General features: G+C 41.6%; 1 protein-coding gene across 1 annotated transcript in view; it reads left to right on the top strand.

Annotated features, from left to right (window-relative positions):
- The first annotated feature begins 1,295 nt into the window (after positions 1-1,295).
- RAD23B (RAD23 homolog B, nucleotide excision repair protein) overlaps positions 1,296-18,776 on the top strand; it is a 34,018-nt gene continuing 16,537 nt past the window's right edge. Inside the window, exons 1-3 of the mRNA XM_064735800.1 lie at positions 1,296-1,482; positions 13,909-13,990; positions 16,511-16,590. Coding sequence (XP_064591870.1) covers positions 1,417-1,482; positions 13,909-13,990; positions 16,511-16,590 — 228 coding nt within the window. The 5' untranslated portion in view covers positions 1,296-1,416. The remainder of the gene's footprint in view (positions 1,483-13,908; positions 13,991-16,510; positions 16,591-18,776) is intronic.

Below are 18,776 nucleotides of genomic sequence, written 5' to 3'. Positions count from 1 at the left end.
TCTGGTTTAGTGGGAGGTGTCCCTGCCCATGGCAGAGGGGTTGGGAGTAGACGGTCTTTAATATTCTACAAAACCAGAACTGGTAGAACTGAGGCGCTATAAACCAGCAAGTGTGTATTAATAAACTTGTGTAACAACTTACAAGTGGTGTGTCTTGTGCCTCTCATTTCCAGAAGGACATTGAGAAGCTGGAGTGTGTCCAGGGAAGGGAACGGAGCTGGGAAGGGCATGGAGCCCCAGGAGAGGCTGAGGGAGCTGGGAAGGGGCTGGGAAGGACAGGAACAGAGGGAATGGCCTCAGGCTGAGACAGGGAGGGTTTAATTTGGATATTTGGAAGAATTTTTTCACAGGAATGGTGAAAAGCATTGGAAAAGGCTGTCCAGGGAGGTGGTGGAGTCACCATCCTTAGAGGGATTTAAAAGATGCGTAGATGTGGCTCCTGGGGACGTGGTTTAGTGCTGGGTTAATGGTTGGGCTCACTGATCTCAAACGACTTTTCCAACCTAAATGATTCCATGATTCCCTGAAATTTCTCATGAATTCCAAAAAACTCCTGAACCTAGTGACTTCTAGTTGCTGAGTCCTTGATACCCCAGGAATTGCAATTAAATATAAAGAAGTTAGCAAGACAAGGATTTCTCCCAGCTGCTGCGTGCACTGAAAGATGCAATTTGGAAGATTTGCATTTCAGCAACATAATTCACCTTGTTGCTCAGTCTGGGCAAGCCTTTAACATTCCCACCACATCACCACAGAAATTCCACATTCTGAGGAGAAGAAAAGCCTCAAAAAGCTTCTCACCAGAGGCCTCAGGCTGGGGCAGAGGGGGGTTAATTTAGATTATTAGGAAGAATAATATTAGGAAGAATATTTTCACAGAAATGGTGAAAAGCATTTGAACAGGCTGTCCGGGGAGGTGATGGAGTAATCTCCCCTGGCCGGTCTAGGGGAGATTTAGCTGGATATGAGGAAAAATTTCTTCACAGAAAGCGTGACTGGGCATTGGAACGGGATGCCCAGGGAGACTGCAGAGTCACTGCCCCGGAGGTGCTCAAGCAACGACTGGACGCGTCACTCAGCGCCACGGCCGGGCTGAGACGCTGCTGTCCGCTCACAGGCCGGACTGGCAGACCTTTTCCGCCCGCAATCACTCCGTTCCTTCTCTCTCTATTTACATATAAATATATATTTTTGTATTTCTGCGTCTCTGCCCGCACCCCTCCTCCCGCTCTCCCCGCCCTCAGGCGCGCCCGCGCCTGCGCTGTGCCGGGCGCCCGAGGCGGCGCATGCGCGTCCCGCCCTCCCGCCGAGCCCGGCGCCGCCTCCCTCCTCCTCCTCCCTTTCCCGGCCTCTTCCCCGCCACCTCTTCCCGGGGAAGGGACGAGGGCGGCCGGAGCGCGGCACGTACCCGCCGCCATGCAGATCACGCTGAAGACGCTGCAGCAGCAAACCTTCCGCATCGACATCGACCCCGAGGAGACGGTGCGGCCATTCCCGGGCTCCCTCCCCGCCCCCGCCATTTCTCTCCCCCACACCGTCCCCCCCCCCAGCCACCATTCCCGGGACGCGGCCGTGGACAGGGATGCGGGGAAATGTGCCCTCGCCCCCCGGGAAAAGAGAGGGAAGGACTCCTCCTGTGGAGGTGTCTGGAGATTCAGTGAGGGGTCAGGGCCGCGGGGGTGGTGCGGTGTCCGCCCGGGATGATTTTGGGGGATTTAGGGCCGCGGGGAGCGGGGTGAGCTCAGGCGGGGGTGATGAGGGATCCCCTTTTCTTCGGGATGCTGGTGGGTAGGAGTGACTTCCCATCGCCGAAGGAAAGGGGCTGCCGTGGCCAAACCTCCGGCGGAAGGACTTTTTCCCCCCTTGTTTTTGAGGAGAACGCCCCGGAGGTGGGAGGGGGAATAGCTCGGGAGATGGAAAAGGGGAATAGCCCCGGAGTTGGAAAGGGGAAACAGCCCGGGAGGTGGGAGGGGGAATAAATATCTCACGTAGTTCTGGGGAGGAGAGGAGCTCTGTAGGAAAGGAAAGTTTTTCCTTTCGGGAAGCGGGATGCCGTGGGTTAGCAGCCAGTGGGGCGCAGGTTTGTAATGGGAGCACTGAGAGAGGGAATATTGCGGGAGCATCCCTCTCCCGAGGGGGGGGGGTCCAGCAGATGGAAGAGGTGGTGGTCCTTTCCATCCTTCCATGGAGAGGCTGGGAGGGTGGTGGGGCTTTTCTGCCAGGGCAGGAGCGTGATTCTGGGGTTTGCTGCCAGGTGCATCGCTGTGTGCCCGGGCAGGTGTGTGGAGCTGGGAGGGTTTATTTATTGTTTGGCCTCACGGGGCGAGCTGCAGTGATTAATCAGTCTGCACTTGGAGGGGAGGGAGCGCAGCAGAGACTCTGCTGACCTCGGTGCTGGGGTGTGTGTGATGGGGTTCACAGCAACCTCCTTCCCCCTCCCTGGCATCTTTGGATGCTGTGAGCGAGGAGGAGACGTGTTTTGCTTCCAGGTGAATGTTTTCTTCTGGCACACAGGAGCCCGCTGGAAAATCCTCAGGGAAATGCAGTAGGAAGGGCCCTAAGTGAGTTGGCAGGGTTGAAGTTGCCTTGTCACTTGCCTGAGCAGAGGTGGCTGTTTTGGTAGCCAAGCCCAGACACTCTCGTGGTCTTGGTTTGAAAGATCTGGGGAGGCTGGCAGCTTTCCTTTCCATCCACCGTTCCTGTGACAGGTGGGCAGTGAAGCTCTAGAAACCATGGGGCATTGTATCTGCCTTTATAAAGGCTGCTGGTTCACTCTCTTCCATCTTAAGAAAAATAAAGGATGACAGCTCAAAGTTGGACTAAGACCTCATTTGGGTTGCCATTGTGACTGAGGGACATGGCAAATGCTCTTGGAGAAGCAGGGGTCAGAAACCTTCAAATATTTAAAACACAAGTCTTTGCTATTACTGAGAAAATTCTCTTTTATTTTCTTTTTTTTTTCCTTTTTTTCCCCCTCTTGCTCTCTGCATTCAGTAAGGTCCTGGGAAGTAAAATCAAGGAGAGGACTGAAGGAATGTTGCCAGTCAAAGCCCTCACCAGTTTATGAGACAGCAGAATGCAATGACTGGAAGTTGGATTGTGGGAAAATGAGACTGCACCCTCTGTTTATAAATGTAGCTGCTACAGTAGCTCAAAATAAAAATGCTCCTCATGAGCATAATTTCAGGATTTGACCAGGAATGGGTGGTAAGACAGAGGAAATCTGGTAGAATTTGAGGGGAACTTTGTTTTAAAAAGAGCAGGATAGAGACTTGATCTTATTATTAGCTGTAGAAGTGAAAAATGTGTTTAAATTTCCGTGGCACACTTTTTAGAAAATTACTAAGAAATTACTTTTGGAAATACTAAAAATCATAGAACTTAGTAAAGAGAAGTACAGCTTTCAGCCTTCAGTTACAAACTGAGTCTTAAAATCAGAAAACACTTTGAAATATGCTATGTTGAACAAGTGCCTCACAAGTGTGTGTTTTGAAGTCCTCAGTCAGATTTTTTTTGGAATACACAGATTTTAGCTGAAAGTTTGCAGCTTTCTTAGATTAATTTCCTGAAACCTTGAAACGTGTTTCATGGAGTTTGGGAAACATTACTTTTAGTCTTTGGACCATGTGTGTGTTTCTCAGAGGTAGGCTTGTTTACTTGGATTTCTGCCCTGCGCTGTGACAAGGCCAAAATTCATGTGGTTGCGATAGGCACGGGAAACCTGTTGCTCCCAAGCTGGGCTCTGGTTCTGTAAAATTGCTTTTGTGTTCCCTTAATCTCAATACCCAGTTAATCTGGAGGGACTTGATGTTGCTGTGCAAGGCAGCAAGATTTAATGCCTCTAGCTGAGAGCTGTCGTTGATAGGAATATTTAAACCAACCTCCAGTAATAATTTGAAGCAACATACTTCCCAATAACTAATTAGCCTTGCTAATTAGCTCTCTGCACAAGCAAATGGTCTTTTTTTTTTCCCCTGTTAAATCACACAGTTGAATTTTAAACTTGCCTTCAACAGAGTGACTAGTTTTGGTTTGGTTGTGTTTTAAAACATTGGCCAACTGAGTATTTTGGGTGAGTGAAAACTCTACTTGAAGCTATTACCTTGCTTGACAGAGATACTCTCAGGTACCCTGACTGACTAAAGAGGATGAAAATATTTAGCCTCAGGCCTTGTTATTGGGAAAGGCCTGTTATCAAATTAAATTTTTGCAAACCTGGCTGTTTTTTCTTTAAATTTTATGGTGGGCCCATCAAGCTCCACACAGGGGGGGATTTACCCATTGTGGCCTCTCTGGTGTTCCAAGTGGGGCTTGATAATTTAGATTTAACCAAGTAAATGAAAGCATGTATCCATCTGCACAAGCTGCCGCTTCTTTTTGTTGGCTCTCTGTGAGAAAGTAAACATGTTAAACATTGTGTTAGGGGCAAATAATAAACTGCTGTCTGACTGGTGCAGACCTGTGTGGCCACATCTCTTGTCTGAGGTGACACTGTAGGCTTTTAAATGTGGCACTTCTCTTGTAGTTATCACTGTGTAGACACGAAGCAGGGTTTTAAAAATCTCCAACAAACATTCTTAACTTGGAAATCGAAACACCAGGCAAAAGTTACGTCTGTCCTGTTTTGTTTTCAGCTCCCCCCTGCGCTGTTAACCTAAAAACCTGATTGTCAAAATGCAGAGAAGTGCAAGGAATATTCAGGATGTCAGCAGTCCTTTGGCTGCAGTCTGTGTGTCACATAATCTGGGCTTTCACATTTCGCTGTTCCACCCCAGCCCTTGAACACCCAGGCAAAGCCAGCTTGTTTAAAACACCGTGTCAGCAGAACACTCAGCTGTGCAAGTCTGGGTTTCTGCCGTGTTCTGGCGTGTCCTTAGTGTGTGTCTGTGTGCTTTGTGTGGAGGTTTCGGGATGCTAGCGTTACTGTGTCAGAAGAATTAACTTTGTAGCAGTTCTGGAAAAAAATCAGGAACTGCTGTTGAATGAAGGGGTGAAAGCTGGCTCCTGGACTTGTGAATGAGTGTGAAAATACCCTTAAAAACCTCCTTCCTACATGTGTTTCAGTTAATCCTAAAGCAGTTGTGGGTAAGGGGATTGTTTTTGTATTTCTCTGGGAGTTTTATCATTTTATGGTTAGAGCAAAAGTGCTCAGTTCAAAATCCAGAAGTACCCTTCTAGGTTAAAGATGTTTTTCAGGCCTTGGTATTGATTTTTAATTACTCTTTGGGTTGTACAGTAGATATCTTTCTCCTCTTCTGGAGGATTGTTTTGTTGTTCTTGCCTCCCTTTAGGATTTTATTATTGTGTGTGTATGTGTGTGCTTGCATGGGCAGAGGAGGTGCGAATTTGAAGGGCTTGTACTTGCTGCTTGTGGTTTGATACATGACTCTGCAAAATTGTAACTTCAGAGATCACTAGAATAAAAATAGATCAATTTTCCACCCATTGTTTTCATTTTTCTTCACAGCCTGTAGCATTTTGGAATTTTGGTCTGTTAAAATTTATATTTGTTTAATTAACTCTCTAGGGGCTTTTTGCTACTGCTTTTCTTTGGTACATAGTCCTTTTCTTTTTCCTGATTAGAGTTAGGATTTTCAAGCAAGGATGTTGTTCTGATTCTTGGCTGAAGAAGGCTAGGCTTTCACAAGTTCAGGAATATTTTCCTGAAATTCTAGTGAGTGTTTTAAATATCATTTCCAAAGAACTTAAGGCAGGATGACACTTTTTTTTTTTTAAATTTAATAAAGGAAAGGATAGGATAGCATAAATTACTTCATACAACTAAAATTATTTTATCCATATTGGAATATGTTTTTACCTGTTGCCCATTTTTAAAATGCTGTGGCTCTGTCCATAATTTTTCAACTGATTTATTGAGAATTTTCTTTGCTGACAGCTAAACTAGGTAAGAACAGTTAGCTTTGTACTTTTAATGATTTGGCAGTATTATGTGCTGTATTTATCAAAATATAAACTTCCCAAGGTGGCCAGTACACTGAGAAGTTAAATATAGAGATTGTACACACTTAAAGATGGTTCTGTACATATATTTAAGGTCTGTTTTGCAGTTATGACTGGAAAGCAAGGGTATCTGTCCTTGATATGGATAACAACAGGCTGGAAGGTGTTCCCTTTGAAAGTTGGTGAAAAAGGAGAGTACATTTTAATTAAAAATAATTAATATGAGTAGATGACCCTGCCGCTGTCTGGAGTCCCATTGCTGCCCTTGTTTGTAAATGTGGGTATTTACTGACAAACCTTTTGAAAGCATTTTCTGTGAATTCCTGAAACACGGAAAAGGTTATCTGTAGGTGTGAGGTAGGGGGGTGTAAATTTACAGCACTGAGGGGTAGGGCTGGCAGTGTTTTCTCCCACCAGGGTTTGTGTCTTTGGTCAAGGTTCCCGTGGGTGGAGTGGGCTCAGTGACACAAACCTCTCTTTATTTCTCAGGCCGTGGGGATGTGCAGCATGTCTTACCTAGAGCCTGTGAGGATGGCTGTCCTCTGCGTGCTGCCCTGCAGGGAGCACCAAAGGAACGGGAAAAGGAGAGGGAAGGGCTCGTCGTGGCTGTGAGCACACAGAGCTGTCTGCACACCGACCCTGGTTCTCCCTCTCCTTGTCTTTCCCTGTGTTTTTGTGGCAGAGGCATGTTGCAAGAAGGTTTTTTAAAGTATCTTTTTAGCATTGATTGAAATGTCTCGCCAGTTTTCTTCATATTCAACTGTGTCACTTATATACTTGTAAATCACTTTGTGGGGAATGTGCCTTCTGTAAAAACTGTCTGCCCAAATGTACAGGAGGATTTTTCGTGCTAATTAACAAGACCATTGCAAGAGTCACCACTCAGAATGTAAGCTTTCTTACTAAAACAAGCTTTTGTGGCTTCAGAGGCAGGACTGTCCATCTTGCTGATTTTCTTCAAGCTGCAGATAGCTGGAAGCTCTGCTTTAGGTTGACATTTGTGTTCCTCTGTTAGTACAAAGCTGCTTTTAGTCACCTTTTTGCAGTAGAGAACTGGCCCCGGTGTCTCCTCTTTCAGACAGGGCATACATCAAATTTGAAATGCAGGGCAGAAGTGTGTGGAGGCCTGGAGGCCAGCTTTGAGATCAGAAATTATTTCTCTTGATCTCTGGCCAGTGCACAACGATTACTAGACTTATAAATTTCACTTGTGTGTAGATGAGATACATTTTATAGAGGAAAGTAGAAAGGTAGAGGTAATTGCAGAGAAAGTAAATGTCAGGTAGAGGTAATTGCAGAGAAAGTAAATGTCGGGGCTGAATTTAGATTTTTACCTTGACAATTCCAGATTATTTTTCTTCAGAGGATGCTGCTTCTTTCTTTATATGCAAAATTCAGCAGCTGTAAATACAGCAAGTAAATAGAGGAGCTTATGAATGCTTTATCCTGTCTGTTTTTAAATGCTGGAGTAATTCTAGATGCCTTGTTTATTGGAGTACAACTGTTTTGGTTTTTTTCCCAGGCACTTACTAAGCTCGTAAGCCTGCCTGGATTCACAAGGCTCTTCCTCTCCTGTGGTTCTTCCCAATTACTGTATCTGTTATGCCTTTGGGGCCTGAAGTAGGGCAGTGATCTGTTCATGTAACCACCATTATTATTGCCTTCTGACCAAATATGACTGTCCTGTTTAGAAAGAAAATATAAGAGAACGCTGTAAATGGAGTTTTGTTCCAGAAAAGCCTGCTTTTATGATTTGTAGAAAGAAGTAGCTGGAACCAAATAGATTTTTACCAGTAAAAGAACTGTGAAGCCTTGGCTTATGAGCTTAGTAATTTCTTATCCTCTGCATGTTTTCAGTAGTAGGCACAGTATTTGTCATTAATCAGTTGCTGATCACGGAGTTTGATTAAGGGTAGTAAAACCTGTTGCACTGGTCATTTTGTTGCTTCATTAGCAGGTTTATTGTCTGGTACAGCTGCATTGTCCTCGCCTGACTTTGAGCAGTAGCTGTGTAGCAGTACAACATGTGGTAAATATATTTACAAGGGCAGTAGGAGGAGAAAACTCGGGAATATTAAGCCTAAATTCTAAACGAATTTTCAGAGTATGATGCCCTCCCTCAGGGAGGAGGAAAAGAGCAAAGCCCGTTGGAGTAAAATCTTTTGTGCTTGTCTAACTATGACTTTTCTCAAAGTCTGGGAGAAACACGTCAGCTTACTACAGAAAAAGATGAAGAGTGGTACAGAATTATAATGTAGATTTTTAAAAAAACCCTCTGTGCAGCATTTATCCTCCAAGAGAAGCAGTTCAGCAGAGCTAGATTGGTAGTGAGGGTCTTTCACGGTTGGTCTTGGGATCCATCTCTTCAGAGTCCTTTAATTCATTTGATAAGATTTTCATTACAAATCAACAGAAGCATGATGTCATTGAGAAATACAAGGTTTAGTATTAGTACCTGTCTGCCTAATTGAGGGTCAGACTTTGGTAAACAGCTCTCAAATGAGCAGCATGGATTAATTGGAATTGGGTTCATTAACAGGTGAAGCCCTGAAGATCATTGATCCTAAAACAACCAGGGAGAGTAGTGATGCTGATCTGCTTTAAGTGTGCTGGCCAGCTGTTCCCAAGGGCAGTGAATTTCTGCCTTTGGAAAGAGGTGCCTGGAGCCTGTGGGAAACTGTGACTCTGACATGAAAGGAAACTAAAGAGACCTGCTTGGTTTAGCTCAAAGTTTTGGTGAAATTATGTAAATGTTTCACACTGGCAAGCACCGCTGGATGTGGGAAGGCTGCTCATGCTTGAATGATAACATCAGCACAAGAACAAATCAGTATTAATAGTCTGTGAATTAACTTGGGGTGGAATCTAGGAAAAGACTTCCAATATCAGAGTAAACTTTGTAGCAGCCTCGTGGTAGAGGTAGCAAAGAACCTTGTCTGTGGGTGCATCAGATCCCTGATGGAGATCATGGTGTGGGAGATGGGTTTGTGGCTTGATGTCAGAAGAGACCCTTTCCAGCTTTGTGTTCAGTTTCTCCCAGCATCTCAAGAAATTCAGCAATTTGCCTTGCCTGTGTAATTATAGATTAAAGCTGATGAAAGTACACTATTCACCTTTTCATTGGGATTTATGAAATGAGTCTCTGAATTAACTGATGATTCTTGCCTCTTCTGTGTTAGCATTTATATGAGGTGGGAGCAATGAAAATTGGTGTGTGAGAGGGAAAGGGAGAGGGGTGTGTGATCAATGGGAACTGCTTGCCTGGATGGAACCCAGCATGCCCTGCTCGCTTAGCTGGCAAAAAGTGACTGCAAGGAACAACTGGGAAACTCAGCACTGGTGATTTCATGAAACCCATTTTTAGATGCCTGTCTGGGATGCAGTTGATGACTGGTATTTCTTTGGAAGACCTCAGTTTTTCAGTTAGGAGTCAGTCAGCTCTAGCTCTTTATTAAACAGACTGCATGGCATAATATATTCTCGAGGACATTGCATTTAGTTTCTGAGTAGTTGGGAGAGTTTCACATCTGAGTTTATAGGGGACAGAAGAAAGTCATCTTGGCTTGTTAGTGTGCTGTTTCTGAATCTTTAGGGTAAAGTGTTTGTAGATGAATTGATGCTCATTCCTAAAGTTATTGCCATAAAGTACAGGCTCTGTTTATTGTGCTGTGAAATTTTATAAGGGTAGAGGAAAAATGGGATTTGGTGAGGTCTGAAATACATTTTGAACCCTAATCAGGTTGAATAAAGCTAGGAAGCCTGAAGGTTTGGTTTATGGATCTGTATTTATGAGTAAAATAAATCATAATCTGTGAATGATTTCTCAGTTTGATGGATCAATGTGCTGGGTGTGCTTCCCCAAAATTAATTTTCACTTAATAACCAATAATGGTGCTGAAGTCAGGTTCTCAGCCACCTAATTTGCTAGAGGCAAAGTTTAGGATGTTGCTTTTTTCAGCCTTTCACTGCACCAGCAGCTGGAAGATGCAGTTGTATTTTCTGAAAAGCATTGAGAGAGCCTCTCTCTCTCTCTATATATATATATTTATCTTTCTCTCTGTTTTTTTAGTTCCTCCTTGAAAATGGAACATCTATGGTTTAAATCTAAATGAAGGTGGATTATACTATTGTCTGACATGCCGGTTGTTTTGCATTTTCCCCTCTTACACAGAATTAATGGCACAGTTATTTCTTACTGTGTCTTCATCACTCCAGTTAGAACTGCAAGAGGAAATTGATGTATCTGATCTTATCTATTCCTTTTTTTTTTTCCTGAGAATTAATATTGATCCTCTGCAAATGATGTGTTTCTGGCCTCCTAGACTAGGCAGTGATGAAAGCCAGAAGATAGGAAAGCACTTTTTATTTTAGCCCGAGTGTTTTCTTGAACTTCTGTCTCTGATAGGAGAGTGATGTGGTCTGCAGCTGACTGCATTTTCTTGCAGGTTCAAGCTCTAGTAGTTAAGAGTTGGTTTAAGTCCTTTTGTTTGTTCCTTTGAATAGGTGTGATCCAGTCCGTTCATTGTATCCATTTGGGATAGGACAGATTCTCTTATCTAAATCACTATTCTTTATAAAGCAGTTAAGCAATGCTCTGAAATGTTTTTGAATGTAATCTTGAAATTACTCGACTATTTGATGTATTTTCAGTTTTAAAGGAGCAACTTGAATGACATGACAGAATTTTAAATTTTTAATTTGTGATTAGGAGCCCATGGTGGATTACTGTCAGTCACCATAAGATATTGAGTATCTTTGGCTGGCAAAAGGTCACAGTAGAGTGAATGCCCAATTAAATGAGAGACCCATGTAAATGATCTTCCCCTTTGCAAATGGCAGTGTCCCTGGGCATAGGTAGCAAAATACTGTAAATTGGCACAGTTATGTTAAGCTTAAATTCCTTTTAGATTTTTGTAAGCTGTCAGCCAGAGAACAGAAGTAATTTGTGTTCCAGTTTAGTATATAATCTGTTCTTAAACTGATTGATGTATGTGGCAAGAATACAGACAGAGAATAAAGACCAGCACTGAAAACTGTAACGGCCTTTTCTCCTCAGGATTTCCAGTCTTTTCAAGAATTAAGAAGTTAATGGTGGCCCCTGTACTGGCAAGCTTTAGCCAAAGATTATCTCTATTCTCTAGGAGAAAACCTGTAGTTTGTCTTTATGTTCAGAAGACCACATGGTTCTGTAACCTCATGTGTTATTTGCATTGATAACCATTTCACTGAGGCAATAAATACCAAACTGCTTCAGGTGGATCCAGTTACTGCATAGTAATTAGTACATGTCTTTAGTCTGTCCTGGCCTAAACCACCACAATAATAAAAATTATGTCAGTATTAGCATGCAGAGAGGGTTTTTGGATTGTGGAGGGGGCCAGTACAGCTGAAGCACAGCCACCTGAATGCCCCACAAGGCTGAAACTGCCTGTGGCTGCTGAGTTAGTTTTCCTAGGTGTAATCCTGCGGGATATTATGGGACTGTGTGCTCTTGGTGGTGCTCAGCACATGAAGGATGTGGACTGTTTGGAGCTGGTCCAGAGGAGGCCATGAAGATGTTCAAAGGGTGGGATGCTCCTGTGGAGACAGGCTGAGAGAGCTGGGCTTGTCCAGGTTGGAGAAGAGAAGGCTCTGGGGAGATCTTGGAGAACCTTCCAGTGCCAAACAGAAGGTTCTTTATAAGAAAGATGTATATAAGATACATCTACTCCTAGCAGGCCTGTTAAGAGTAGATGTAAGGAAGGGATTTTGTGCAGTGAGGGTGGTGAAATACTGGAACAGATTCCCAGAAAAAATTTTTTTTAATTTCCTTTGGCTCCGTGGTGTAAATGGAAGTTTGCCTACGTCTGGAGATGAATGCCACCTGCCAAAGGGATGAAAGCATAGTCCTGTTTGTTGCAGGCTTATGGAGGGGAGTTTGCAGACTTATTTTGGGAGGTTTTGGAAGGCAGCAGTGCCTCGGGTCGCTTGCAGTACATCAATCACAGCACAGTAATAACAAGGGGAAATGCTACACACAGGTGGTCAGCAAAGGCAAATGAATTGTTGGATCCTCCTGCAGTAAATATCTTAACTCCTTCTCATGGATCCAATTATTGTGCAGTAAATCAACATGTGTGTTCAGTGTGTCCTGACCTGGACTGTTAGCTGTTCAAACATTTATGTTTGAAGGAACACATCTTGGTTTTGTTCCCTGTGGGAAAAAGACTGTTGTCTGGAATAAAACAATAGAAAATAAGGGAGACTAAGTTGACATTTGAAGCCAGTACCTTGATTTATGCAGTGGACATGAAACAAACTTTAATTTTCTCCCTGAAAATAGATTGTGCACATTAGTCACATTGCAATATTTCTTACAAATCTACGACAAACATGGTACCTGGGTACAAAAGAAGTAGTCTGGAGTCATTATCTTTGATTGGTACAAGAGCATAAGAATATATAAGGAGGGTGTTAAAAAGTAGACATTTGCAAACTTAACACACTTTTAACATGATTCAAGGGATTTGCCCTAGTGCATGCAGGACTTTAAATGAAGTTGTGTGAAGTATTAGACAGTATTATTATTAAAATTTAGGAAAAAAATCCTTGATGGCTTATCTGTGGTGAAGGAGATTGTTCAGCAGCAACATGAGTCACTTCCATCCTTAAAACTGGGGAGGAATTAACAAGTTCATATTTTTAATTTTCAAGAAAATATGCTTTAAAAATAAATGTAAATCCAAGTATAGGACAGATTGCTGTAAAGTAAGTGCGTGAGAATGATGATGCTTTCAGCAAACTACTGTCAAATTTGATTATCCTCAGGACTTACGGGTGGCAGTGAACTGCTCTTAGTTTTGCTGTGGGAGAGCAACTGCCTGGTTGGAGACTAATTCCAAAGCATTTGGCAGGTGCTGGGATGGCATGTATGGTACAAAATACCAAAAACATCCTTTCTTCATCTGCTGGGGAAAAAGAGCTGGCTCCCTATTTTTGTTTAGTTCCATAGAGGGAAGCAATATGTTGCGTTCTGTATCCTTGCAGAGCTTTATGAAATAGATTTTTTGAACATTCAGGATAAAAAAAAAAACCCAACCTTTAGAGGGTGATGTTAGCTTGTAGTAATAAGCTCATAGCAGATTGGTTGTCTTTGTTTTCTCTATGCTGGGAGTGTCTGCAAAAATGCAAGAAGTATTGACTCTGTGTGCAGGCAGTTTGTCTTAAAACATGACTGCAGATGTGTCAGTGCAGGAATGCTTTTACAGGAGCTTCCTTTTCCTCCTCAGGGTAGCATTACAGAGTTTTCCTGGAGAACTGAGTCCGTTCTCATACATGACAGCAGCTAGCAGTGCCACTTGAGCTGTTGGTGCTGCGAGAGTGTGGGTGATGCATCAGTGCAAGCCAGTAAATGCATAGGCTTTGAATTGCTGTGTGGAGCTCCAGAAATTGTGGTGGAGAGGGAGGAGTTGAAAACAATTTATGTAAGATAAGCATCTGAACATTTTGCACAAGTCTTTGCATGCGGGGACTTCAAGGTTGGATGTCATGGTGATCTTGCCAAAAAAACCCACCAGGAATTCCCTGAAAAGTGGTTATGATGATGAAAACCTTCCTCTCTGTTTATAGCAGCTGTACCCTCTGCATTCAGGGAAAGACCAGGGCAAATGGGTCAAGAGATGAAAACGTTTTTCCTCCCCAAGTTTCTTAATTTACTTTTTCACTGTGTTGTGCACTCATACAAATAACTTCTCATGGAAGAATTAATTACCTGATTTGATTCAGCACAGAAAGGGAAAGGGGCATGTTGCTCTGCAAAGTGGCTACAGTGACATATTCTGAAGGCTGATAAACTTGACATAATCAAGGCATGATTGAAACTACTCTTCAGCATTTAAAACTTGAAGTATACTTAATGAGGTTTGTACTGTGAACTTTGTTTTCATTAAGACTGTTTTTGTGCTTCAGGTGAAGGCTCTGAAAGAGAAGATTGAATCAGAAAGGGGGAAAGATGCCTTTCCAGTAGCTGGCCAAAAACTAATTTATGCAGGTAATGGATATTCTGAAGATAACTTATCTGAACATGCTTTATTTTATGTTGTTGTTTGACTTGGATGTGAATGTTAAGTCTTCTAAGAATTCTGAGTACTGAAGTAGAGACAGGATAAAAACCTCCACAAACAGAAAAATTAACACAATGTCAAAGGGAACTCTTAATTTTGAATTAGAATTTTTTAGGTTTTAATGCATGTGTGTCTGACATCTTTTCTCTTGTAACATGATGTCTTAGGAATATGCTGGGTGAAGAAGAAATAGCTTTTTTTTACAAGAATTCAGAATTTAAGCAGGTCAAAGCTGCTGTTCTGGCTTAATTCTTTTCTTTTTCAATTTATGCTGTGTATAGCTGAAGCACTGCGGTATATACCACAAAGAATTAAAAGCTAGATTATTTCTTTTGGATTGACAAAAGAAACTCACCACCAAATCCTTGCTGTACAAAGGTCCTTTCAATACTTTTCAGCTCTGTCAGAGCTTGTGCATTATGTACTAGCAAAAAGCAGACTAATGTTAGTTAAAAACATGAAATTAACTTATTTCAGGTTTATTTTACTTGTCTTGTTCATTCTGGTGCTAATACAGAAATCCATTTTTTTGTTTTCACTTCATCTCAGAACTTTGGTGCTATTCCAGTACTCCCTCTAGTGTTTTATTTTCTCTAAAACTGGGTCTGAAAGAAACTTTGGTGGACTTTTCACTTTTGTCATGTACTGCTTTGTAACCAGTACAAAGCTTTTACTTGTGATAAGCCAAAGCCACTGTTAACAGTGGAGAGATGCTGATGGGAGAGAAGCTGTGAGTCTCTGTGTTTGTACAGCTCCTCTGGACAACATCCCATAGCAAGTTTTATGTCCCTGGTACTTCACTGGGGGGACTGCACGTCAAGAACATGAAGGTGGAAGTCTCTTGCACAACGAAGAAATGTGAACCAGGCAGAAGGTTTTGTGCAATGTGTGTATTAAGAGTGCGTGGCACTCTTAATATTGTGTTTCTGTGATTGCAAAAATCAAAGATTGCATAAGATTCTGTGACATGACTGGAGTGTTTTGTGAAGTCAGAATGTATCTGCAATATTGAATAACCCTCACAAGCAGTAGGAAATGTAGGAAATAAATTGATAATATAATATTGTACAAAGACGGATTATCTTTTTTTTCTTTTTCTTGGACAAGAGATATGAGGGTATATTGATGATGTTTTTACTTTTATTAAAATGAATTATTATTAAAATTATTAAACTGTGGAATTTTTGTAGTTTGGTAAAGCAAAGTGACACCCCCAGCTGACTTTGATTAGAGAGGCTCTGATTGTCCATTGTGTTGACATCTGAATTTGGGTGAGCTCTAGAAACCCTGAGAGTGACGAGTTCTGAGAAGACAGGATGTCTGTATGTATACTTTCATAAAGTATATATATTATATTGCAAACACATTCATTAAAGCCTTCCCCGAAGTGCCTATAAAAATTTGTGAGTAAACCCTTGAAGGTTCTGAGTCAGATGCTACAGGTATTGCTATTACTGCACAACATGTAATACTTCCTTGAGTGTTTGACCTGCAAGACTGGTGGAACCAGTCATTTGTGTTCTGAGTGCCCACAGAGTGTATGTGTTGCTTGATTTCCTTGCAATCATCAGGATAAGGATGTGTCCTTCTTGTTGCAGACCACTGGAGATGTTATGAAATGGAAGTAGTCTGTGGCACATGTTCAGAAAATTAATCAGTTTAAATTGTAAAATATTCCCTGAAAATTCTGTAGTGGAAATCAGTGCTATAAAACTCACTGGAATGCAGACTTGTTTTTCTGATTTGTGGTGCTACCTCCAAGTCAGCTTATTCTAAGAAAAGGCAAAGAGTATGTGATTTACTGTGTTCCTAAGTTCTTGTAGAAGTGATGCAAATCTATTTTGTCACAGTACCACCTCTGCTTGTGAAACATCAAAAGTTGTAGTATAACAGATGTTTCTGGGTTTGTCTGATAGCTTTTTCATCCTTCTGTCAAGATGGCAAATTATGGAATAGTTCTAGCTTTTTCTAATGTTTTAGCCTTGCAAATTGTTAAAGTTGCAAGGTCACACACTTGTTATTGCAGGCAATGCTCTTATCTGAAGAACAAATGGAAGATAAGTAGAAAGGAATTTCCCTTACTGTGTAAGCAGACATAAGTTACTCGGTTAAGCTTTTTGTGTGTTAATGCCTTTCCTCTGTATTACATATATCTTTGTTAAGGATCTTTCCAGATTCCAGTGACTCTTTCCAGATTTCATGCTTTTATTTTAAATGGTTTTAAAGCATCTGCAACACTTAGGGCAGCAGCCCTCAAGCTATCCATTATTCTGTACATCACATGAGAAAAAGTGTGGCTCTGCTTCCAAAGCTTAATGGCCAAACTGCTTTTTGTTGAATTAACATTTATTTATAATCTGCATAAAACATGTTTTCTTGAGGAAATCCCAAGACCATTTATTGATTTGTTAAACAGCTTTTTAATTTTTGCCTGTTTAATTTCTCAGGTAAAATCCTTAATGATGAAACTGCTCTTAAAGAATACAAGATAGATGAGAAGAACTTTGTGGTGGTTATGGTGACAAAGGTGAGTAATGGTTTCTTTTGAGTAGGAAGCTTCATTGATTTAATTCTATTTCTTCTTGTGATTAGTAGGTGTATATATCCATTCTTAAAACCAGTGGAATTTCATCATAAGCAAATTCAGATCAACAGTAAAAAGCTTGTGTGAATAGATAAAAAATATTGCTTCATAGTCTTGGTTTGCCTGGGCTGATTTTTGCTTTTGCTCTGTGCTGAATATATGTATTAAAGAAAAAAAATTGTTAATGGCTGATTTTACTGTTTGCTCTTTCATGTCTCTCTGTTATTTTTTCCCTTTTATTATTAAAAGGAAGAAGGCAACCTAGGTAGTTTGTGGTTAAATCCTCTGTATGGATCTCTTCTAGCCTTGCCATGTTGCTTTTCATAGTTCATGGCTTTTTCTCCTGTCAAACTCAAGAGCATAAACCAGTAGAGACAGGATACATCTGGCAGTAAACAAACCTGTGGGTTTTGAAAGCCTGCAAGTGCAATTTATAGGGAATGACTGTGACATGTGTTTGAAGTATTTCTTCTCTGAACCACTTGTCAGGCTGCTTCCAGGAATCAAGCCACTGATTTTCCAGGCATTCCAGGCGATCTGAATCAAACTGGCTTCATTTGTGTTTTCAATATTAAATTAATTTTGAAGCTCGAGTTCCTCCTCCTGACAAAGAAAACAATATATTCTGATGCCCCTTATTTATCTCTGGTGATAGTAAACATAATTAAACCAGTGGGCTTGTTAAAGATAACTGTTGTTGCTCTCTTCCTGAATGAACAGCTTGCTAGTCTGTGGTTTGCCACAGGGGCATTTATCAGTACAAGAAAACAGGTGCAGATGAGATGTCAGAGTCCAGTTTTTCATGTTGTTGATGGCAGAAGGCTCCAGAGAAGTTGTGCAACTGCCACTCCTGGAAATGTTCAAGAAATGTGTGGCTGAGGTACTTAGGGACACTGTTTCGTGGTGTGTGTGGCAGTGCTGGGTTAGATTCAATCATTTTAGAGGTCTTCTCAACAATTCTATGATTCTAAAGGCAGATCTCTGTGAAGAACTGCTAAATTCAGTATATTCTGATAATAAAGGACCTGTACTTTGGGCATTTCTTCAGTCTTGCAATCTTTTTGCTGCTCTTGGAGCTCAATTGCCCTTTCCTGATTCTGTTGTGGGTAAGACATGCCCAGTCATGTAGACACAGATTGCTAACTTTGTCTGATGCTCAGACGTTGTTGCATTAAGGTTTAGGAATCCAGCAGAAAATAACCTCCCCTTGCATTCCTACTGTGTCAGTGTTCTTCGCTGAGTGCTTATTAAAATGTTATTTGCTGTGCCCATCATGTTGGAAGCTATTCATTCTTAAGCTTTTACCTCTCCTTGCAGACAAAAGGAGGAAGTAAATGTTTTCTTCTTCAAGCAGGCAATGTCTGAAAGTGGTGCACCTTGAATAAGTAGTTTTGCTGAAGTTCACCATTTCTCTTGGAAAGGCAAAGATTGGGGTCAGCTTTGTCAGCCCTTGGGGCTATTTTTATATAATGGGATTAATACTGCATCCAAGAAAAATTCAGGTTTCCATTAGAGATGTGAAGATTATTTCACAATTGCATACAAGTATTATTCACTCTAAATATTCTGCTGTAAGTTTGGTAGTCCTTCATTCTGCTTTATCCTTGGTGCTTACTTCATGAACTGAAGAGATGTTATTTTAGTGCTCTGAATGCATAGATTGCATAACTGAAACATGTTGCAGGTGAAGTTTAATTTTTTTCTCATCTTGTGTTCCAGCAAACAGCATTTTGTAATGAAATGTGATGTCTGTCTTAATCACTTTTTTCCACATCTGAAAAAAGTGAGAAAAGCTTATGCTTGTTCTGCAGATAGTTTTTGGCAACTGTCTTGGCTTCTTCTGGAAAATGTGCCTCTGTAAAACTCAGGATTGTTTTCATATTTAGAATATTGTGGTCTGTAAATATTTAGATCTTTGAATTTCACTTCAGAGTGTGAGCGCTCAGGTGTGTGAGTACCTCAGTGACGCCCTCAGTTGCTTGTTTAAACACAGTGAAGGGCAAGAGAGAACTAATGTCTTGCAACATTTTAATGTTGTGCTTATGTTGAGGCAGCGAGAGCAAACACAAATGGTCTTAACAGAACTCAGAGAGCCGTGGATTTATGATCTTTGTTCCGTGCCTGAACTC

Source organism: Zonotrichia leucophrys, chromosome Z (assembly GCF_028769735.1).
Source record: "Zonotrichia leucophrys gambelii isolate GWCS_2022_RI chromosome Z, RI_Zleu_2.0, whole genome shotgun sequence".
NCBI classification, from domain to species: Eukaryota; Metazoa; Chordata; class Aves; order Passeriformes; family Passerellidae; genus Zonotrichia; species Zonotrichia leucophrys.
The sequence above is the reverse complement of the archived record's forward strand: the minus strand, read 5'-3'. Positions and strand labels throughout refer to the sequence as shown.